General features: G+C 39.8%; 2 protein-coding genes across 4 annotated transcripts in view; one reads left to right on the forward strand and one right to left on the reverse strand.

The window, feature by feature from the left end:
• LOC126370812 (RB1-inducible coiled-coil protein 1) overlaps positions 1-17,015 on the forward strand; it is a 43,699-nt gene extending 26,684 nt beyond the window's left edge. For 2 of the 3 annotated variants that reach the window (XM_050015867.1, XM_050015965.1), the window contains exons 9-23: positions 935-1,107; positions 1,642-1,828; positions 2,361-2,644; positions 3,320-3,376; positions 3,632-3,752; positions 4,771-5,303; positions 5,636-5,882; positions 6,500-6,670; positions 7,087-7,205; positions 9,680-9,836; positions 10,419-10,556; positions 11,203-11,314; positions 12,746-12,826; positions 13,333-13,594; positions 13,924-17,015. In XM_050015867.1, coding sequence (XP_049871824.1) covers positions 935-1,107; positions 1,642-1,828; positions 2,361-2,644; positions 3,320-3,376; positions 3,632-3,752; positions 4,771-5,303; positions 5,636-5,882; positions 6,500-6,670; positions 7,087-7,205; positions 9,680-9,836; positions 10,419-10,556; positions 11,203-11,314; positions 12,746-12,826; positions 13,333-13,594; positions 13,924-14,056 — 2,775 coding nt within the window. In that variant the 3' untranslated portion in view covers positions 14,057-17,015. The remainder of the gene's footprint in view (positions 1-934; positions 1,108-1,641; positions 1,829-2,360; positions 2,645-3,319; positions 3,377-3,631; positions 3,753-4,770; positions 5,304-5,635; positions 5,883-6,499; positions 6,671-7,086; positions 7,206-9,679; positions 9,837-10,418; positions 10,557-11,202; positions 11,315-12,745; positions 12,827-13,332; positions 13,595-13,923) is intronic. The other variant, XM_050016037.1, reaches the window with a different exon arrangement.
• Positions 17,016-17,175: 160 nt separating this feature from the next.
• On the reverse strand, positions 17,176-22,656 carry LOC126373071 (transcription factor glial cells missing 2-like). The gene is made up of 4 exons (XM_050019086.1): positions 22,646-22,656; positions 18,768-19,090; positions 18,168-18,512; positions 17,176-17,913 (listed from the first exon to the last, which is right to left on the reverse strand). Exons 1-4 carry the CDS (start codon positions 22,654-22,656, stop codon positions 17,228-17,230), a joined length of 1,365 nt encoding a protein of 454 aa, XP_049875043.1. The 3' UTR covers positions 17,176-17,227.
• Between the last annotated feature and the right edge of the window lie 942 nt (positions 22,657-23,598).

The raw sequence follows: 23,598 nt of genomic DNA on the forward strand, positions 1-23,598 counted from the left end.
AGTTTTTTTTTTGCGGTCAACCATCGACACTGTACAACCGATATTTCACTTTATTTGAACAGGCATAACATCTTAATTTGAGGGAACGAACTTATACTATCTACATAACTTGTGACATACTATATTTACAACACAGTTCAGACGCTGTTTTAGAAACACTCTTTAATGAATGTGTGTTTTATTTGTTTATAGGATGTTAGTGAGGTAAATTTTAATTATATTACGTGTTTGTCTACGTGATTGTGTGGTTTCGACGATCAGTAAGATCCTAAAATTAAAATTCGAATACGAATTCGGAAGGGTTAATCTCGAGAACCACTAAAGTAATTTATTGGGTTTTACTGTTATGGTCTTTATTTTTCCAAGAAGACTAAAAGAGTAAAATTTTTACCCGCTCGAAGCTAGGTCGAGTCGCGTTAACGAAATGTGTTTTAACCGTTCATTCTTTTAATGTCCCTTAGGTTGATTGAGGGGAAGGCATGTGCCCAGTAAAAAATAATTAATAAAAAAAGTATAAACTACTAACAACTAACACACACAGTAACTAACAGTAGTAGTAGTAACTGTCAGTACTATTCAGAGGCGGAGGACAGGAGTCCTAGTATGGCTTTGTAATAGACTACTCTGGGCGCCATCCCACTTGCGTCAGACAGAGTACTGCGGAACGGAAGGCATGAGGGAAACCACTGCCCTATTTTTCCCTAAAAAAGTAGCATGGAAAATGCTGCACCGACATGAGCGTGGCTCTTAAATTGATGATGATGGTGATGAAATGTATTTGGTTCAGGCGATGCCTATAAAAAAGTTAAATTACATTATGTTTACACCTCACTTCACCACCACCACCCACCTCACCTCTGTTTATGTGCACACTTCTGCCCACCCCCAGGGATACAGAGATGATGCTGTTTCATTATATAAATGTCTTTTATAGTGCCGCGACCGCATGTCAATGGCATGCGACCCTTCAGTGCTGCCTACCCTGTTACAATCTCACTGGTGTCAGCTGGAGAAGCTGCTGAAAGGCCACGAGACCCTGGTCGACATTAGACGACGCATCGCCAAGTCCAAAGATGAACTCTCCTTCATATTGAAGTCGAGATTGGAGTGAGTATTGCTTTCATGATTTGTCCTGGAAAGAATAATATTACGTATAGAACGGTAACTATCCCCGCCCCGCACTTATTTGTATCGAGCGCCGACCTTACCCACTCTGGGTAGCTTAAATGACCGTAAGCCGCTAAGTAGTAAGGGTGAAGACGCGTGGACGTGTCTGTCTCGATCGCATTTCGACGCGGTAAGGTGGCATACTGTTGATTAAATTGATGTAAACTACGTCTCTGCTTGACTGGGAGGAAACTAAAAACAAAATCTATGCACTAGCTTATCATGCAAGTACCCAAGTAGGAAACCCGGTCTATCAACCATTTTAGGGACCACGAGTGTGTTTAAATATAATGTATACAATACAATACAATACAAATACACTTTATTGCACCAAAATAAAAAGAAATAATTACAAAAAGTCTCTTAACTAAGTACATGACAAATGGCGGCCTTATCGCTTAAAGCGATTTCTTCCAGACAACCATAAGGTGAGGTGATGTATGTGATTAATAAACTCCCATGTGAATATTCCAGGGCGGTGCTAACGATAGAGAACTCGATGTCGGTGCAGGACGCGCACGCGATGCTCTCCTTTCAGTGCTTCAACCGGCTCGCGCGGTACTTCGGCATCGTGTCGCAGCTGCACCGCGCGCCCGCCGTGTTCGTGCGCGCCGTGCACGAGGTCGCACGCCGGAGGAAGTTCTCGCAGGCGCATTTGAAGGTAACATAGTGTTACATAGTCTAACATATAGTAACTTAGTGTAACACAGGGTAACATAATGTCCTCTTCTTATCGTGTGGGTTGTGAGGTGGAAAACCAGCCTCATCAACCCTGGTGTCAGGCATATTATGGAGCCACCAAAGGACCCTGACATGACTCATGTAACGACTACATACTTACATCAGTATACATAGTGTAATCTGCAGACAGGAATCAGGTGACATCACAAACAAAATATTTATAGTGATATCCTGTCGATACTAACCTAGTATTATTGATGACATATGTTTATTTTATTGACATAATTAAATAGAGAGATAGTTGAATAAATGCGAGTAAATAGAGGTGCGACAAGTAAGTATGGGGCCATCCATTCTTGCCTATAACACAGGAGAGTTTTATAATACTTATAGTAGTGTTCGATTCACACACTCAAGAATAATAATAAAAAAAATGCGATAGTGTGACAAACATTTCCAAGACGTCATTCCTCTTAATTTTATGAAAGTTAACATTTTAATTTCAATTTCAGTGGGCGACGGACCTCGCAGCGAAACTGCTCAAAATCCACGAAGAAGAGATCTCACGTCGGCAAGAGTTCAACGTCCTCTTCGAAGGTCACTTCCTCAAGACCTTGTTCCCTGGGATGACTGAGTTGCCGCCTACATTCGCCACCCAGGCGCCGCCGCTGTTCGACGCGAAGCTACCCAAGTTGACCGATGAAGATGTAGAATATATCGCCAGTACCTTCCCGGAGTTTGTGAATGACGTACCGAACTATGATATGGAAACGACAGTCCAATTCTTTCAGCAAAGGTTAGTGTCTAAGGCCGCTCGCACTCTCGACTGGTTTATGGGGAACAACTGGGTAGTTTCCTAGGGCAAAGATAAATTATGAAATTTTGATCATCTAAAACTGACAATAAACGATTCCTTTTTCTATTTAACCTATGTATGAAGTTTAATAAAGAAAAATGTAATGAATAAGTTCGACATTTTGTCATATTTTTCTATGACGTCACAGGTTGCTTTTTCATACAAAATCCATAGTAATTTCTTGTTTTTACGGTTAGTAAAAAATAACTGATTTGGCTAGTTGGAAACTATCCTATTCGCAACCAGCGTGCTCACATCGATGGTTAGGTTGGGTGTGTTCGTTTCGTCATCGTTAAATTCGATTCGTCGAAAGTTGGGCTTCTTATGATTTTTTAACGAAATTGGCTAGCATTTGACCACAATCTCAAGTGTCAACAATGTAAGTGACGATGAGATTTCTTAGGAAACGGCCTAAGTTTTGAGCTTATAGGAATATATTCTAAAAGATAAGCGTAACGTAGTAACTACATCTTCAAAGTTTTAGTTCAGAAACATGTCAAGACACACAGACTTAATTTTTTATTTTTTTATTAACTACTATCTATGGTAGGATCAATAATAAGACTAAATGTTTATAGTTCGCTCATATAGTAATATAGTAATCGTTGTTTTCAGACTGACGTCTTCAGAACACGACGAGAGAGATGTCGATGTTCCAGTGAATATTTCTAAGTAAGTGTATTATTTCTATAAAATTTCAGTAATCCTACACGAGAGTGAGAGAGAGAGAGAGAGAGAGAAAAAAAATGGTTAATTCATTGGCATAATGACATTTATGACATTATTTATTGTTCACTGAAAAATCAACAAGCAGTTTATTTTTATTTTGGTCATTTGTTTGTCGAAAATTATTTGTATTAGGGTTATTGCTATTTATATCGTCGTCATCAATTTGAAACTATAATTAATAATTATATTTTTTTGCAGGGAATCCGAGACAGATACAAGCGAGTTCGAGAAGCTAAGCGGGCAGGGTAGTAAGAAACAGAAAATAGATATCAGCACAATTTGCGTCCCAGAAACGATGGCAGTTTCAACCGTGACAGAGGTGCGAACCCTAGCCGTTATACCGGAGGCCTCGGAGACCCCAAAACAGGAGTTTATCGAATCCGAGTTTTACATCGAAGAGTCGTTACCATCGAGCTTGGAATGGGGCCGGGACGTTCGACAGGTGTACATCTACCCTGTTATTTTGTAGCCACTTATCTAAGACCCTGGGGTCTTAGCATCCCTGCCTCTTACTGTACAGTCATGAGCAAAATCCTATACCCACTTCAGAACCCTGTCGCAGTAACATATTTGACAATTAGTGCGACTTACAGTTTAATTTGTCAATAAAGTTAATGTGGTACCAAAGTGTATACATATTAATGCTCGTGACCGTACCTTATACTATTACGTACAGCCATGCTCGAAATACCTCATTGGGTATGCAGAACCACAAGTCGTCAGACAACTTTCTATCAGTCTTGGTATTGGGGTCTTAAGTCTGGATCTTAATAATGATATAATTATTAAAAATAGCCTTTAACAGTTTTGTCAGAAAAGTGAAGCTAATGGGCACGTAATACGCTTGTAAGCTAATCCTTACCCGTAACATAGAGCCCGCATATCGAGCGCGATGCAATATTTGAATCGACAGAATTGGTTTATTTATCGAGTGGCCAATAACGTTGGTTCATTTATCGTGTCTCGCGGTGTACAGGCTCTATGCTATGGCTACTGAGGTCGTTAATACTTTAAATGTTTGTGTAAGGTCTTATCTAAGTGGACTCGTTCTAGTTATTTTATGTTGCTCCCGTCACCGGCCCCGTAAGCTGTATTGTAGCGTTTTTTCGTTCGGCTTACTCATTCCATCATAACATCATTCACCATAATAACATATCATATTGCTGTCTAAAGCTTGACCAGATACATGATAAAAACCTTCGCCGTTTTCCTGCTAAATTAAAAACTGTTTTTACTGTACATGTGACTGTGAAGGCAGGTATGTTATGTATCTGGTTAGACTTCTAACGTCATGTAGAAATAATCCCGATCATATTTGAATTTTCAATAAATTTCAGGACAACATGGACACTCATAAGATAAACATTGAGAAGCTACAAGAATTCCTCCTAAAACTCTGCGGTCTCTGCAGAGTCAACATAGTGTTTATAAAAGAAGAACTTGTTAAACTCAAAAGTGAGATAGACGTACAAAGAAAGTGGATAGCCGATAAGTATGTAGAACTATTGGCAGAGTGGGAGAGAAACAACGAAGAAGCGTCTATTCGGTTTAGAGAAGAGACGCAAAGGCTCACTGTAGACCATGAACTAGAACTAAGCGATATGAAAGCGTCTTTAAACGACAAAGACGAGGTCATCGAATCGCTGAAGAAAGAAAAGGAAGAGTTAAAAGTGGAACAGCAGAAAGAGATAGAAAGATTAGAGAAGGAGCACCAGAGTACAAAAGAGTTGTTAGAGAAGACGCGAGAGGAGATAAAAAGCTTCGAAAAGAAGCAAGAAGAAGTGGAAGCTAACAAACAGAAGGAAATCAAAGAGTTGCAAGAGAAGATGCATCAGGATTATAAAGCTGAAATAGAGTCGCTGAGATCCAGGTAATTATTTAGTACCGTAACTACGTATCATGATACGTTACGTATCGTTTGTGTCTTTCACTCTAGGTGACGTACTATATCTCTGTCCTGCTGCCATTCTAATCGTACTACGTTAAAAGGGAGACTGTATTCTATAATCTTCAATTTTGAAGTAGAACATCGAATCGAAATGTCGCTAATGATGAAACTTATTTTATATGCTTATCTGTAACTGTTCTGTTACTTTGATTATGTAGATTTTTGGTCTATATTATTTGACAAATTTGCCATATACTTTTTCTCATTTCCCGTTACAATTGTACGATAACTATATGGTTTTATTTTTCCACCAGATTCCGCCTAGTAGCCCTAACAAACATGGATAGATCGCCCTCAGAATCAAGCTTAGAGAAGATAGAGCGTACAGACATGATAGAGATAAGCAGCCACAACGCGATAGTGATGCAGACCAAGGAGAATGCAGAAGTGGAGAAAGAAGAAGCTGTGAGGCAGGCGGTGGCTAAGTTAGAGAGTGAGTGGCAGCAGAAGTTTGATAGCGACGTCGCCGCGCTCAAGGCCAAATATGAGACCGAGAAACAGGTTTGCACTTGTGGTTTTTATTTTGTCAGTGGTATACTACGTAGTGTACCTATGCGGTGTATACGTTTTGGAGGTTTGTGACCTATTGGGTTGGTTTTCCCTTCGGGTTGAAAGGTCAGCCAGGCAGTCGCTTCTGTAAAGAACTGTACCTGTCAAGTCTTCAGGTTAGGTAAGCGGCCCTGTAAAAACAAGATAACGCTACACTAAACGAGATAAGGAGACGATGATGCTGGTGTAAGGATTTTTGACACCAGTCGATCAACTTGTGTGACTTATCTAATTTTACGTTATATAGTAGTACTGATATCACACACTTATCCGGTAGATAGGCTGTCAGTAATTTTATCAGCAAGAGTAAAAATAATATTCAATGCACGATGAAAAAAGTCTAAACAACAATGAAATGAACCAAAGCAATGTTGGTTGTCATATTGTGGACGTTATCATGATGAATGTTAATAGCGAAAGCTAAAACGCTTCTGTGAATTCCCTATTTAGATAGTATATCTCGGCTAAATATACAAAATAAAACCCCTTTCGTGGAAGGCCGTAAAATACCAACTTCGAAGTAGGGTCGATGAAATAACGAGCCCGTTATATTAATAAATGTATTTTAGGTGACAATCAGCGACGTGACGCGACGTCTTCTCAGCGAGAAGGATCGCCAGCTGGAGCTACTGCGGGACCACGTGCAGACATTGACGAGAGAATGCACGAAGTATCGCGACACCATTGAGCAGCTGACTGACCCTGAGACCTACGACTACGACGCTTCGCTCAAAATTCAGGTTAGTCGTTATTTGCTGATGTTTTTTCTTTCATATTTATACGAGAGCTTCCTGTAAGAGCCATGGTAGCCCAGTTGCCTCTCACATTGAGGTTGCAGGTTAGAATTCTCGAATCCAGTAAAGGCCTAAACTAATGATTGTCGAATTAGTTTTCGAATTCATGTTTGGGTCATAAATGATTATCACGTGCTCAACGGTGAAGGAAAACATTGTGAGGAAACCCACATTCCCGAGAAATGCATTTTCGGAGACATGTGACCTTTATTGTGGTTTTCCCTTCGCGGGTTGGGAGGTCAGACAGTCGCTTCTGTAAAAAACCGGACTTGTCAAATCTTCAGGTTAGGTAAGTGGACGGAATATAAGATTAGCTTTATGACTTTATGACGTTTATTCATAATTATCGTTGTACTTTACAGATGACCACACTTGAGAACGAGAAGGCACTGTTACAGCAACAGGTGCTAGATCTGAAGAAAGAGTTGGAGAAGCGAGCTGATGAGGGAGACAAGAGCAAAGAGGAGGACAGTGATGGAAGGTATGTTTCATTTTATATATCCAGTCTAATACTATTGCGGAACAGAAATATAAGAATACAGCTTAGTGTAAAAGTGATATACCATGAAAATTTACTGTACAGCTCCTACGCACCATGCTACAACACAAAAGGTATGAATATGAGCACAAGCCAAGGAGGTATATGCCCAAAGGACCATGACCATAACTGTATGAGACCCGTCCCCCCTTCCAACAGATACGTAAAGTGTTTTCATTCGTATTTGTAAAAAGATTACCAATTAGTTTTAACTTCAAAATCCATGGTTTATAAATAAAATAAAAAAAGGTTTGCCGAAAAATGTTGACAATGCTGTACCAGGAAGTACCCAAAATCATACTAAAATACCGGATTCCGACTAAACCCCGCGTATTTCGAGAAAGTCGCCATAGAATAAAAATATCAACTCGCTAAGACGCTTCGCATGAGATATGTCTGGAATCTGTTGGTGGAGGGGGGCGTTTTAACTCATCGTCTTTTATGTTATTTCATAATAATAAACTATAACTAACGCAGGAGGTAGTATTGAGGCACACCCCGGACACTTCCTACAAACAATCTCGTTTTACACAGACACCACACATTGACGTTATCTTACATGCACATCTGAGTGTGTGACGTCTGACGCCATACGATTTAAGTCTAAACTATGTTGTAGAGGGGGTGAGGTAAACCTAGCTCAGACACTGGTGGGGAGCGCAGAGTTGCCGTTCTATACGTAGTATTTATTATTCCTTATTCTGTGGTCGAGGTGTAAGAAAATCTTATCTAGCAGCTTCACGTCTTTATTTCAGGAACAAAAAAATAGTTACACTCTTTAAAGGCGGCGAGAAACGCGACGAAAGTTCTTTTTTTTAAAACCGTACACAAAATTTGCATGTATTTTTTCTTTAACACAATAAATCATACACTAACTATTAAGTGAAACATGTCATCTTTTTCATTCATCTCATACAAGACATTTCTATTCCTTTCATCCATCCTAATGTTCCCACTAACTGACTACACTACAGCACACCCCGGACATACCATACAAACCATCTCGCTTTACACAGATACTACAAATTGTGTGTTTGACGTCTAAGGGCTGCTCATTACAATACCTAATTTAACCATCATTACTTACTTAGGTAGGTAGTTCTACTCACGAAAGTTGTTTTTATAATAATCAGTTAATATTTATTTACTACACAAATCACAAACAAGAAATTTTGAACAATGCAGGTGTACAATATAAATAAATAGGCTTTACACTTTAGGCTTTGACTTATTTTTTTTTTACATTAAGCGCTTATGGTACACAGTATGATTGTCCTCAGTCATTCATTCGTCTTTTGCCGTGCGCATCATATGCTCTATTCTTATCCTCAATAATTCATTTATCTTTCATTCAGTCTATCATTATAAAGAAGGTTCTTTTTTCCATTGTTTACGTTTGCAGGCTTAAATCACCTGACTGTCCGAAAAAGTAAGATGATTCCGTGCCTCGGAAGGCACGTTAAACCGTTGGTCCCGGATATTAGCCGTGAAAACGCCTCCACCAACCAGCAATGGAGCAGCGTGGTGGAGTATGCTTCATACCACCTTCTGTGGGGAGGCTTGGGCCCAGCTGTGGGATGTATATAGGCGGATTATGTTATGTTGTTTACGTTGGCTTGTGTTGACAGCTATCATAACGTCGTTGCGCGGAAATAACGGCTGCTCCATATCGCCCAATAAATTGGTCGTCGTCGTATTGTTCGCCATTTTCATTCTGCAATCGTCTTCATACAGAACTGTTTTGCCGACTCAGTTGATACATTCGGTTTTGCGTTCGCTCTTCGTTCGAAAGTTCGGTTGTGCTGTTTTACCGACTGATACTGACCTGAAGTCGAGTTGTATGAAGTTGAAGCGCTTGTGCTGCCGCTGTGCGGCGGTTTGTTGCACCTTTACGTGGTGGACATGTATTGGAAGAATGGTTTATCTGTTTACAATTGTAGCACCGCACTGCCCGTTTAAACTGCTTCTTGCTGTTATTGAACTTGCACTGTTCACTTGTACGTTTTGTTTATATTGTGTCAAAGACAACTTGCAGCCACTGTTGATACGAAGTCCAAAGATGGATATGATGAACCTTATGGTGATAAGGGATCAGCCTATCGCCCATAACATTAGTCCATCATTAGTCAGTCAGTCATTAGTTGTCTTTGATTACTTGTGGCTCTGCCCACCCCATTAGGGATTACGGGCGTGAGTTTATGTATGTATGTATGTATGTGTTTATATTGTGTGTAGAAATAATATCAGCTTTTCCTTTAAAAACGGAGTATGTGAAGACGCCAGAGAGGGGCAGCAACGGCTGCATGACTGGCGTTTTAGCTGGGGATTACGATGGAAAAGATGGTGATTTTCCTCTAGACTTTTCCGCAAAAACTGCTCAATAAAATGTTCCGGTTTACCAACAATGTGCTCTACAGGTCGTCACCAAGGAAGGAAGACACCAAGCGACCGCGCGTGCGCAGTCACACACCTGTGGGTCTGGCCGCCGGCACGCTTAGCCTGTCGTCCTGTCTGCCTGGGCACACGGTACTCGTTATGTGGGAGCCGGCGCATTTCAATTATACTGTTATGCAGGTAATATGTTTTGCACGTTATATTCAAATATTATATTTTACTGTGGTATCACTTATTATAAATCAAAATTGTACTGTAGTTTATATCCTACAATAGGCTACTTGACAAATTAATCAAATGAGATATTTTTTTAAGAAACGTCAAAAAGAAAATTGTCTATGGAATTTATATGGAAATACTACAATGTGACGTCATCAATAAGAGCGGCCATACGTCATACTCATTGTTACTTAATTCATAATTAAATTCGAAAATAAGTAAAAAAGAGATATTTTGTCGTCTAAGATTGGCTCTACTTCTAGATTAGCATTTTATAATTTATCTTTGACCCAGTTAACTGCCCAATGTTCTCAGTTGCTACCGCTCTATTGTGTTATGTGTAAGGAGAAGAAGCGGCGCAAGAAGCTCCTTATACTTTTGTTACCAAATCGGGTGTGAGTGTAGCGATTGGAAGCTCACAAGTACGAACTTGTCAAAGAATAAGAGGTGACATTTAGGTGGGTGCAAAACTGTTGAATTTAATGCCTTCAGTACATATGTTTTACTTTCTTGTTGCGTGATAATATTTTTTTTACCTCGCAGGAAGCTCCAATAATGTACTTCGTGCACAGCGACTGTCTACCCGCGTTGGACCTCAGCATACAAGTGAAAAACGAAAGCGAGAGGAAACTCTACGCCATTGCTACTGTAGAGTCCAAGGAGTACTGTTATGCTAAGAAGGTAATACTAGTAATTACTTAATACAATCATCATCACCAGCCCATTAACGTCCCCACTGCTGGGGCACGGGTCTTCCCTATGGATGGATAGGGAGATCGGGCCTTAAACGACCACGCGGGCCCAGTGCGGATTGGTGGGTATTAACGACTGCTAATGCAGCCGGGACCAACGGCTTAACGTGCCTTCCGAAGCACGGAGGAGCTCGAGATGAAAACTTTTTTTTGTGGTCACCCATCCTATGACCGGCCTTTGCGAAAGTTGCTTAACTTCAACAATCGCAGACCGAGCGCGTTAACCGCTGCGCCACCGAGCTCCTTAATACAATACAAAACTTATTGCACTCAAACAAACACTTACTACTACTACTTGTTACTTAAAAATATACATTGGTATTGGTGCTTATATCAGTACTCACCATGGTGAATTACCACCCTCATCAACCCTGGTGTCAGGATTATTATTGGCTAAACTCCCCTGACATGGCTCATGTACATCAATAGTAACCGGGACCAACGGTTTAACGTGCTTCCGAAACACGGATCATCTTACATTTTGGACAATCAGGTGATCAGCCTGTAACGTCTTATAATAAAGTGATGTGTAATATGTGTATATTATACGAGTAACAATTACGTTTGTGTTTCAGAGTGGTAACCGCTACCACATGCCGCGCGGGTCGCGCTTCTACCGCGTGCGCGTGCGGCCCGCACGCCCGCACCTCGCACATCCGCCCTGCTGCGACTACAAGCACAAACAGGGTACGTAGCTCGCCACACATAGCTTATGTGTCTTTATCGATACTATAGATGATTTTCAAGGTCAAAAATCGATACCTCATTTAGACCAACACTATCGTTACTCAGCAATATTACCGATACTATCGATAGCATTGCTTTACTTAACTACCGAACTATTATCTGTGTAGTTCTTGCCGTATTTACCATACACGGTGGTTTCACAAGTCAGGTTTTTTCGTCCGGTTAGCGGATTCCGATGTCTGATTGAACTGAAGATGTTCGTGTGTAATGTAAGACAAGAACGCATATTGATAGTCGGATGAAGCTCTTGGTTCCGCCTTTTAGATGGAAAAACCTAACGTGTATTACCATGGAGATCCTATTAAAGCTTGTATACATGTGATGGCCCTGAAAACTTACGGCAAATTGTCTAAGAGTAACTTTGTAGCCATAATTTCTTCACATATATATAAACAGAACTTCTACTTGTTTTTTTTTTGACGAGTCCAAAATTCCAGAGTAAATTGTAGACATTTAGTCGTAAGTTAGAGCAATGTTCATTTAACCGCTATTGTTATATCAAATCTTAATGCCGTCATACAAGTTATGTGCACCTAGGAAACTGTTAACTTTTTTAACATAAAAGTATACAGGTAGTAAAATAATTATCAAAGTTTACTTTATTTTTATTCCATTTTTAAAACTGTTTAGAATCACTTCATCATTCGAACTCGACGGTCAAAGCACAAACTCCGATTTGATTTATCTACAAATCATTCAGTGTTGCCGTATTATATATTTTGTTGCGACATCCCCTGCTTGTCTATGTCCACACCTGCACTGACAGGGGGCTTGTTTAGCGTTTAGAACTTTACGAGTCAGTTAGTCTCGTTCAAAAAACATTCTAGAACAGTATTTCCCAATCTCTTGGCGGACCTACTACACATGTTCTAGCAACTCTTAATTTTTATTTTCTGATGGATATGTGCACCCCAGGTTGGGGAACTCTATTCTTGGAACAGATAGCAGTTGGTCCGCTTTGATCGAGAAGTCAAGCAGCTCGTGAGACTAGCCGCTAAACAAGCTGCCTGACATGATAGTGCGAACGTAGTCTAAGCTTTGTTTAAGTTCAATGCAGAGAGAAGCGGCACCTAGCGTTCCGGACTGGGAGTCGGGAGTTTGTATGTAACCGTACCCGGATATCTGTATGAACACGAGCATAGAAAATAATATTACAAAAAATCTCCCCCCAGCACGCTCTGGTTACCAACGCTACATCTGCATTGAAGTTATAAGCTTTAAGGGTCATATCAGACAGAAGACAGTCACGCGTTTGTGCGTGTACAACACAGCACAGCGAACGCAGAACGCGTGACCTTTTGCTGTCCGAGGAAGCCCTGAGCTTTGTGAAGCCGGTCGATTAACACTTGTGTGCACCGCGTTGCCTTGCAGATGCCATGAAGGGCAGCGTTCTCGCCGTGCTCGGTGACAATCGACCGCTCAAGAAATGGTTGACTTACGTGCATGCCCCAGGTCTTTGCTTTTTCTCTTCATTCCATATTTATATCATATTTGCGAGTCCATTCTGTTCTCATTTCACGAAAAAAGAGAAGAATAAAATCGTTTTCATAGTACTCATACCCGTCTCATGTAGATCGATGCAAGAAACCCAGCGGGTTTAGTCTATTGATAGAATTAAATAATGCAAGTCATTATAAATAAATATATTTATCTAACCAAAAACATTTTGCATTGAGTAAGAACACATGAATATATTATTGTGACATCATGATATCCATTTATATGTTTTATTTCTAAAGGAAAAAACTGAGTGGATTCACACACATAAATTATTTGCTTGAAACCATGCTTGCATTGTAAACCTAATACACGATTAACAAACCATATTTGAATTTCCTCAAACTTTCTCAGACTAACAGCAAATAACCCGTACGAATTATCTAGACACCTCGCTCCGTTTACATACCAGGGAGGCGTCTAGTTAAAACGGGTTCTAACTCTTCTTTAATTGCCCATAGACATGCAGAAGGCAATAGATACGAGTCAGTCAACTAGTTCGAACACAGACGAGGCGAATCGAATGGGCGAAGTGGCTACAGCTACGTTGATAAATTTGGAGTCGCCGGTGTCTCCTAGTGAATTCGCATCGAGTGTTAGTATGAGGCCTGGGACGCAGGGAGAGGTGCCTGAATCGGTCCCGGAGGAAGATCAGCTCGATTCAATTGAAACCAGCGAGCAATGGCATAACGCTCGGATGCATTTGTCTAGTGCTAGTGCTGTGTAAGTATTGTGTAGTGTTTATCGGTTTATACAAAATTGGATATTGTGTTAGAATTAAGTATTCATCTCTGATTTGATGTTCGAAAAAATAATTGTTAGTAGTTCTACTCTAACTGTTTTACAACCCTTGATCTGTCATGATACAAGGAAATAGTGATTCGATCGGTAGGATAAAATAGGCGGATCACATAGAGGGTAGATTTTAGATTCTGCGCGTTACAGCATTTTAAGGATCAATCGTGAAATGTACGAAAATCAGGCTCCTAACGTGAATTTACAACTAATCTGCTGTGTAATATAGGCTCTACAAAAGAACATTTAAATTTCAGGACGGACATGGAGTGCAGCGTGGGTCGGGTGCTGGGCCCGGAGCCGCTGGAACTGACAGTTAGTTCCGTATCGGTGGTGGCGCGAGGGTCCGTGCCTCCCGACTCCGAGGTGGCGGAGGAGGCCTCGCCCTGACGGCCGCGCCGCCGTGCGCGCCGCCCGCCCCGGCACACGCACCACCCGTAGTGGCCGCACGCCGCCCCCCACCCCCGCGCTACAAGTTCTAATTTTAAAAGTACCTAAAGCTCATCATGTTATTGTAAAGACCACGGAGCAATGGTGTAAAAGAGTCGACGATAGTTCATTTCGGAAATGTATGTGCCGAGTCACGGTGCAGGAGGCAATATGATATATTATGACGTAAGGTGCCTTTGGCAAGGATCGGATTGTCCGTATCGGGTCTCTTATTGTTCCGTGGTGTATTTCATCTTTAGATAAGAAAGAGACAAGTATAGATTACGCATGAAAGCGAAGGAGAAATAATTGTGATCTATCTCGTTTGTTAACGTAACGTAACTATACTCTTCTTCGTTTATCTTAAGATAAAATAGTAAGGTAATCATGCGTGAAGGGATTTAATACTTTTATAAAGAGGGTATATAGAGACTAAGATAAGGAATATTTCGTAGCGCGGTCTCTACTTGTAAAAGTACCAACGAGAAGCGTCCGGCCAATATCCCTCCCTATCTTCCGCATTCTACCACCTTCAGGCAAACACAGGGGAGGGCCAGAGAAAGCTTTTCAGGAATGCCAAAGCAATATCTATCGAAAACCGAAATTAGTGTTATCTTTTTATAGCCTTAAAAATTATGAAATGTATGGTTTTCTATGGGACAGGAAGAGAGTGCTTCTGACCCTCCCCGAACAAACTCCTGTTTGCATGCCTGCCTTTATCCGTCTCGCAAAGTCCGACTACCCTCACTTTCGAGTTCTATTTTCCTAAGCATTTTAATATTAAACATTTTTGAAATTCAATAATTCGCACGTCTCGAGCCTATTTTCCTCTCGGCTGTACAAAATAAAGCCATTTGATATTTTGATATTTGCTTTTGACGTTCGTTCACCAGTCGATGTCTTCCACGGACCGCAGGCGTACGTCGCTATTTCGGCTAATTCGCTTAGGAGTTCCTGCCAAAATATTTTTCGGAACCCTCTACGATGACGTGTTAGAATTCTAAACACTTTGACAAGAAATTTACCTTATTTTTTATTACAAATCATTTTAAAAACAAATATTTTATTATATTGTATAATAAACGTTTTACAATTATGATGGCAGATTCGCCTTATTCCTTATGAAGTATCTAAGTGGAGGCTTCTCTACGAATCGTTTCAGTGATTTCTTCTCGGTAGTACAAATTGTTTATTTAGTCGTTTTTAGCTTTATAATGGTTTGTTTTGCAATTGATATTCACATATATTTATTTACATACCTATTGTGTTTTGTTGTAGTTTATTTGAAAACTACATATTTCACTGAAACGCTTATATCTTTATTTTCGTGTAATGATAGTATTGTAGTATAGTCAGTTATTGGTGATGCTGTATCGTATGTAGCACAAAAAATATTACTTATTGTAATGTCTGTCTGTATCTGATTTTTCTTTGCTCATGTGTTAATATTGTTAGAATATTCGACAAAGTAATGTTTGCAGTTCAATATTTAGATACGTGTCTAATACAGTTAAACGATAGAGTCAACACATTGATCCTTAAGATTCTCCTACCTATAAGTCTACTATCTTGACACCTAAGTCATAGTGATATTTAGTGGGACTCGCGTTCCTTAGGAATTTCTCTTACAAGTGTTGATAGGCTTCTGCAATGATAACGCTTACACACTCGATCTCGCTCCTACTTGGACTCTTTGAATCTATAGGTTTCACAATCTAGTTATAGTTTCAACGACATAGATGGTTTGTTAAGATTTTTTGAAATCCTCACAAATAGTTAGGCTGCTTCTAAGTAATGCCCTTGGCGGATATGTATTCTGTGTCATGAAGAGAGAGTTTACTGTAAGGTAACGAGGCACAGTCACCTTGCGTCCCAATTGGTTAGCGGTTTTAATGTATTTTACGTGTAATCGAAGCGCAATGGCTACGTGTAGTGTTGTAATGTGAGAGGAGCGCTTCGTGTCAAATTTGTTTGTGGCCTTATGATAAGTGGCGCCCGGCGTGGGGCTACGGACGCCTCTGGCCATGTTGCCCCGCGAGGTAACGCGGGCAGAGGCGCCACCTCGGCGGCGCCGACTGCTGTGATAGCGCGTGCTGTGCTCTCCTCGATCCCCCGACGAACAGCTTTACAAATACAACAAAACAATGATTTAATTGTAATTTTATTATTAAGGCCTATTTCTTAAGGACGTAAATTTTAATCATGCGGATTTGTCGAGCTAAATTTTAAGTCGCCATGTATCGGTAATACTGTTCGCTTTTCAGCTCTGATTTGAGTACGCAAATTGTTGTTGAAATAATCATCGAGGGTCGTAGTAACCGACGAATGCAAGTATTTAAGAGAGAACGATGAAACCTCAGATCCACGTCCTCGATCCAATTTGCCGATGTCAGCCTATATTATTAAGCGAGGTTTTATGCACTGAAGAAGTTAAGCAAGCATGTTGTTATTGTATATAGTTGTTTAATGATTATTACTTGTAAATTGTATCGGAAGTGGTCTTGTAAATGTTAAGTTTCGATTGCAGCATTTTATTGTGTAAAGATAGTGATTTATTTGTATTAACATAAACGACTGTAGTTCAGACTGTTGATTCATGAAATCGGGAGTACACGAGACTAAATTAAGTCATTTTAAAGTAATCGTGCATGGATTTGTTTGTGCTGGACACAAATGTCAGGTTATGATTAGGTTGCAGGGTCTTTTCATGGTAAAATTACGGTCAGCGTGTGACGAAAGTGTCATAGGCGATGGTTTCTGGAATGTTTTGCGACTGCAATGCATAATAAATCTTATCGTGTGATCGCTTAACGGACTATTTTGTAGTGACCAATTTTATCGTTAGAAATAAAAAATGTAAAATTGACAATTTTAATGTAATTTTTATATACAATAAATAAATAGACGATTTTGTACAAAATCTGTATTTTATTTATCATTCATTCCAACTCATCAATAAAAGTAAAACTTAGCAAATAAATAAAATTTACTATTTTGGAGAAAAATACCAATTTGAATGAGCGAATTTAACCTTCAGGAACAATTTTCAATAACACTAGGTTAACAAATGAAACTCTTAGAGCTACGATCTTATGTACACTTTACAACAGTTTATTTACAGACCTAGCAACATTATAAGAGAGCACTAAACGCGTTGACGGCTTGTTGGTGTTGCACATCGAAGTACTGTTTACACTCTGACGCATCATTGGTGGCGAACGCACAGTCTGTGTAGTTGTTCCACGTTTGCATTTCAACATTCTGCGCACAATCTTGTCCGTATCTGTAATACCTTTGGTCTTGGATGTCCATCACTGGGGAAGTTCTACTGTCCTGATAATACTGCCCGTCATCGGGGTAATAATTGTTATTCTGGGGGATGTAGGTCTGTTGTTCGCAGTACGCTTCGGCCTGTTGGTAGCTGTTGCCGAACAACTCGGGTGACGGAGTTTCGCTGGACTCGGATCCGCCGGCGGCTCGTTGCCATTCGAACCAGTATGCGTCTTCAGGCCTTGAGTTATCACTGTTCAAATCCGCGAACGTTGGCGGTGACTCTAGGGTATTCTCTTCAATTGGGAAGTCTAACCGGATCGGTTGGTCTAATTGGAAGATTTCCTCTGGATGGAATATGTCGTCTGCTGGTAGGGCTGTGGGGTCGTATGAGTGTTGGGGCAGGGACGGTACTTGCGGGACGGGGGGTGCATAGTTAGTGTATGACTGGTGGTCGGCGGGGGTCCACGCTGTGGCCCCGTATGCTTCTGCCAGCTCTGGTCGCCATCGACAATTGCATTCGAATACTCCGCAGGTACATGTCAAAGCTGTGGACAAAAGACAGATGATTAATATATATTTTTTTAAATGTGTTCGTTTACCCAGTAACAGTCGATTAAATGTCCGCTTTCTCTTTTGAACATGATTGGTAATCAAATCCATCTTAGGACTTCAACACCAAGTGTGGCTGTAGGTTGCCTTCTTATGACTTGTGACGACTATTCAATCCAACAGGGATTGTAAACATCGTTATGATTTTGATTTTACCGCCCAAATCTTGTTATAAAAATGGTGTCCTCACCTCTTTGGTTGTCCGGGATGAGAGGCGGCGGCTGCGGGTGTGGAGTGCTGATCTTCTGCGGCATTTGCTTATCAGGTTTCACCGTCAGTATCTTGTCAGCTATTGCTGCTTCTCTCGCAAGGAGTAGCGCTAAACTTCGGACCCTTCTACCAGCTCCAAGAGACCTTCGAACTTCGCTTGCTCCTTTGGCTTCTGGTCGTGGATGGTCATGAGCACCTTTAGCTTGGAAGAATATCGCATGTTCCGTGTGTCTCCAGAAATGTGTGACTGGGTAACCACAGTGGCCGCGGCACGGTTGGACTTCCAATCTGCCGCCGTTGCACAGTCTATTTGGGCAAGGTTTACCTGTTGGACGAAAGGTTTCGTTAGTTTTTGCTGTAATAGAGCTTGAAAGATGCAAAGATAAAATTGGATTAAGAGTTCTGGCTAATACGGACAATAGACTCTGATTTTTCTTATTTGTAAACCGTATTACAAACGTCCTAAAGTTAACATAACAGTATAATTTGAAAACTACCCACATCAAAATAATAAGTCGATGTTTAGGTAGGTGCTTGAAAACGATATAATATGTAGGCTATTATGTATTTCCTTACTGACCTTGCTGCTTCTTCCTCGCTTTATCACAGATCGCGGGTCGTAGATGAACTCTCGAACCGTCTGGCAGTCGACATCTTGCCGAACAAATTAGGACTCCTAGACAGCTCTTCTTCAGGATATGCACGTTGTGGTTGTTGGTGTTCCTCATGGCCCATCCTGAGGCGTGTCGTCTCGCTTCCTCGCAGGCTGGGGGGTATACTCTGCGGACATGGCCGTCGCACCACTCTCCGAAAGTGTCGAAGTGCGACACACGTGGTACTACTGCGTCGTTGATGTCCCATTCTGGTGTCGATTGCCCTTCCGACATGTCCGGAAGACTAGTGCTGCAAGATGAAGGGATCTCTTTAGATTATATCCAAAAGCTTTTAAGTTAATGTCGGTTGGTCTCATATTGCCTAGATAGCAACATGACTAACCATATTTACGAATGATTTCACATAGACGAGTATTATATTGATCTCATCGCAAAATTACTTGACCGCGAAATGACTAGGTTCATGTAATAATTAAAGCACATAACGGGTTCTTACGTATTAGTTTAAAACAATGTATAGGTTCATGTAAGCTGTGACGTAGGGAAAGTACTTGTAAAGAATTACGATTAGCTACGACTGCATTTCAGGGAGCTTCGCTTGCATTTGAACAAATACACAAAATACAGGGTGTTAGTGACATCGTAACGAAAACTTTGAGGGGTGATTGACGGAAAATTCCACTTGATATTAACTCAGAATCATGGTCTGAATCATCCCTCTGAGTATTCGTTACGATGTCACTAACACCCTGTATAAACATATTAATTATCATTATGCTTGTATCTCTAAAGGGGTAGGCAGAGGTGTAGGTATGACAAAGTAAAATGCGTCTACGAGTACGTATTAGTATAAATTGGATTTCTATTTAATTATAAAAGTGGTTTTACTCTGGCAAGTTTTTACAAAGCTATCATATTGGTATTTATGTTCCTATTATAACGCTTTTTGTTAGATACCTGTCATCCTTATGATAGTCAGTTCTAAAGATTCAAGCACTTTATACAATAGCAAGCCATTTGTAACGGGTCCATGTTATTAAATGTTAAATGAGGTAAAAACAATTAATTACCTTATTAATTTGTTATTCTTACCAAATACTTTAAGGTATCTACGATCAATTTAAAAGTCTTCCGCCCCCTATAGTAACATATTTTATAGAGGTACATCAATGTCCGCCCCAAACAAAGCCACCATCTAGAGATGCCTACAAGACCAAATTGATTCAAAAGCAGAATTCTTGTCTTAAACGAAAGTAAATAGTGTAAAGGGCTCGTAATCGCAGGCTCCCCTCGTTGAGGCAATTGTAGGAATTGCCGAGGAGGGGCGCAGCTTAATTGGCCCAACTGCTTTGTATACCGACCAGACGTGTAGGTAAGTATTAAAGACGAACTGATTCTTTGATTGATATACTTTGGGTGATACTTTGAGTGAAGTTCAACTATAGGGATGTTAGGTAAAGGTTTAATCCCGATACCGACCCAATCAGCGCTTATCGCTATCGATCCACTAGAGTCGATTAATTCTTTCAAATATTTTTCCTCTCAGACGACCGACGCCCTGAGCCGAGGTTCGCGCTCAACTGGGCATCCTCAGGCCTGTTGTCTTAAACGTTGTACCGGGTGAGAGCCTTCAGCGCTCCCCATTTGTCCGGCCAAGTAGTTAATGCCATCTGCGGCAAATCTACAATAAGTCATGTCAAAAAAAAGGATGTTAGGTACAATAACCACGATTGGAGGTATGTCCATGAGGTAACGTAAAATGGACGAATGCTCAAAAATAATTCGATGTATGAAATTCCTAAATAACGACGAATGTCTGAACAAGATGCATTTATGTATTTTAAAATATAGAGTTATGAAGCGTGAGACAGGAACAAAGCTCTTACGGGCTTAGTACCGTAAGCACGCGACTAAAATTCGAGAGTCGCGGTATTTTTTTTTTAACTTGTTTATCCCTTTGAGGAAAGGCAAAGGCAAAGCCGTGCAGCCGTAGTCGCGGTAAAACTAACTTTTTTTTTTAATATATTGGCCTGGTTTTCCAATGAAAAATGAACAGCTCCTTTTTAACTAAAGTAGCAAGTGGCGCGAGTATCTCAGTTAAAATTAGTTTCGGACTAAACATAAGTTTTTATTCTTTATTTTTTAGTACGTAGGTGCCTACAATGTTACGTTTTGTTATATAAACAGTACAAAATAATAATAGGTATGTGATGTTAAAAAAATGTGGTTCAACCTCTCTGTCTACCTCGGAATGGACGGGTCGATAATACGGAATACCTAATTGTGGAAAAACCATGACCCATATTAAAATCAAGGTTTTTATTAATGAGTCTAAATATACAAGTTGATAATGTTGCTGAAATATACTTTAAAGAAACTTTCTTTCTATTATCGGAATATTCCAGACAAGCTCTTTACTTTCCCAAATGGCTACCTCACGCAAGCGATGGTGAGTCTCAATGAGCACCAATTAAGGCAATTGCCGACCCTCGGCACCTTCCACAACCCTCACCAGTTTGACTGCACCACACACTTGTCCAATTTACAATGTCTACGTCACAACGTAGGGATCCAAGCGGAGGAAACCAAAAGGAACACATTATTACAGCGTATTTTTTTTTAATAATAAACGAGTTTTTTTCGTGACTTATTCTAGATTTGCCACAGATGGAATTTAACTACTTAGTCGGAAAAAAAAACGACAGTACTTTAATGCATTATTAGGATATAAAAAACATTTGCGCGGAATGATCTATTATTTGTAGTAACACTTACTAATAGGTACTAAACTACTTTATGATTTGATAACGCCATTTCATCTGAGATCAACCCGCTACTACCTAAAAAAAATTGTACAAAATTTTCCTGTATCTTGCAGAAATTGCGGCATGAGCAATAAGGTCGCCTGTTGCGCCTTTCTGTAAGTATCTGTTGTCGCTATTTCTGTATCTTATGTCCATTGTGCTCAATAAGGTATTTTATCTATCTGTTTTATATCTATCTCGCATTTCACCCGTAGGTACCTGAAGGTATCCTCACAATCCGCACGAAACGTTACGTTCCTTATAGAAAAGGCTAAGGATATGGATTGATAGGACACATAGGATACATATTACTTACAAATTATTAGGTAGGTACATTCGGGCTAATCTCGAAAACCATTGAATGGATTGAGTGGAATTGAAATTATACGTAAGTACTTACATTTCTTTAAAAAGAAAATAAGGTGAAATCTGTACCCAGTCCACGTCACGTAGAGTCGCGTGGTTTTGTTTTTTTTTTTTACATTAACATACCTAAACGCTTTTAATACGGCATCATCTAAACGCGGCTTTAACTGTAGGTATTGCTTTTTACAGCAGGTTGTTTTCTGTAGTGTGACAGTCAGAGAAAAGATTAAAGTTTATTTATAATTAGTGATTTATAGATAATCCGTCACTATACATTTCTTTTTTTTTTACTTTTATTAATACAAGTTCGACACTCTCCTGTGCAGGGACCCTAAGAACCCCTGGATAGAGTCATGAAAATTAAACAGACTCCCTTGCTTTTGCGTTAATTAATTTGTTAATATTAGCAATGAAACTCAATACCTATCTACTCGATTCATAATAATACTTTTAATTACTTACACGTAAAATTGTCTGCATAATCGTAGGTAAGTAGTTACTTATCACTTTTAGAAGTTCCCTTCCTGTATTCAGTAGAGCATTCAAAAAGCTCTCTCGTAAATAACGTTAAGGTAATGTTTGACGATATTTAAATCAAATAAAAACTTGCCAGAAGTAAAAAATATATGTACTTATTAAGTAAAGGATAATAAAAGAATTTTTTTGGTACTTACAGGATCACCATCTCCGAAAAAATGCAATAACACAGTCACAATATTGTCCCTTATTATTAAAAGTTCACTATTCACAGCACTTAAAATGGTTCAGGCTTTTTATTATAAATTGTTTATCGCGAATGTATAGTGAAGCGCGTAACACGTATACAGTTCGACAGCTTATAGCGTACTAAGTTGAACAACAAAAATAAACATGGGGATGATTGCCCCCACCACAAAATGTGATGGGATACCACTCCCGACCAATCAAATCGCTCCGATCCACTAAGCGCCGCCTTTCAACCAATAGGAACCCAGAACCAACTCGCCAATGGGTGTTTTGTAAGTGACATTTTTGTTTTTTCAGGGAAAATACGTTGGGAAATTCAGTGATGCATCGTTTTTGATTATTCGCGTATATTCGAAGTAACGTATTTAGGTCGGGTAATTAAAAAGTACTTGCGTGCTTGTGACAATGTAGAGATAATATTGGTGTAAGTATTTTAATTTCATGTAGTAGGTATGTGGAATGATAGGATATTCAGAATTTAGTAGATACCTACCTATTGCTTGCATAAGTTATTTTATTAATATATCAAAATAATAAATATACCTGCTAGAATATGTTAATATCATTATAGGGTAAGGTGGTGCAGGAGTGCGCACTTAAAGTTCAATTAGTTCTAAAAATAAAACAAAAGCAATTAGGAAAATCAACTCTATTAAATATTATACAGTAACTAATAGACTATTATTTGGAATATATTATTTTCATCTATAATAATTATCTTTGGACGTATTTCAATTAAATCACAAAATGAGATTTGCGCACTCTTACACTCAGGTGTGTGTAAGAGTGCGCTATGAGACGGATAAGAGTGCGCAGTTTATTTGTCCACGCAAAAGGCACATATGTAAGCTCCTACGCCTGTATACGCTGTACATTTTTCATGCCACCAGTTTTTGCATCC

Source organism: Pectinophora gossypiella, chromosome 1 (assembly GCF_024362695.1).
Source record: "Pectinophora gossypiella chromosome 1, ilPecGoss1.1, whole genome shotgun sequence".
NCBI lineage: Eukaryota > Metazoa > Arthropoda > Insecta > Lepidoptera > Gelechiidae > Pectinophora > Pectinophora gossypiella.

Coding starts and splice junctions, on each gene's coding strand:
- LOC126373071 (XM_050019086.1), bottom strand. Junction 18,513..18,767: donor AGCGAGGAAGAAGCAGCAAG/GTCAGTAAGGAA, acceptor TTCGTCCAACAG/GTAAACCTTGCCCAAATAGA. Junction 17,914..18,167: donor CATCCCGGACAACCAAAGAG/GTGAGGACACCA, acceptor TTTTGTCCACAG/CTTTGACATGTACCTGCGGA.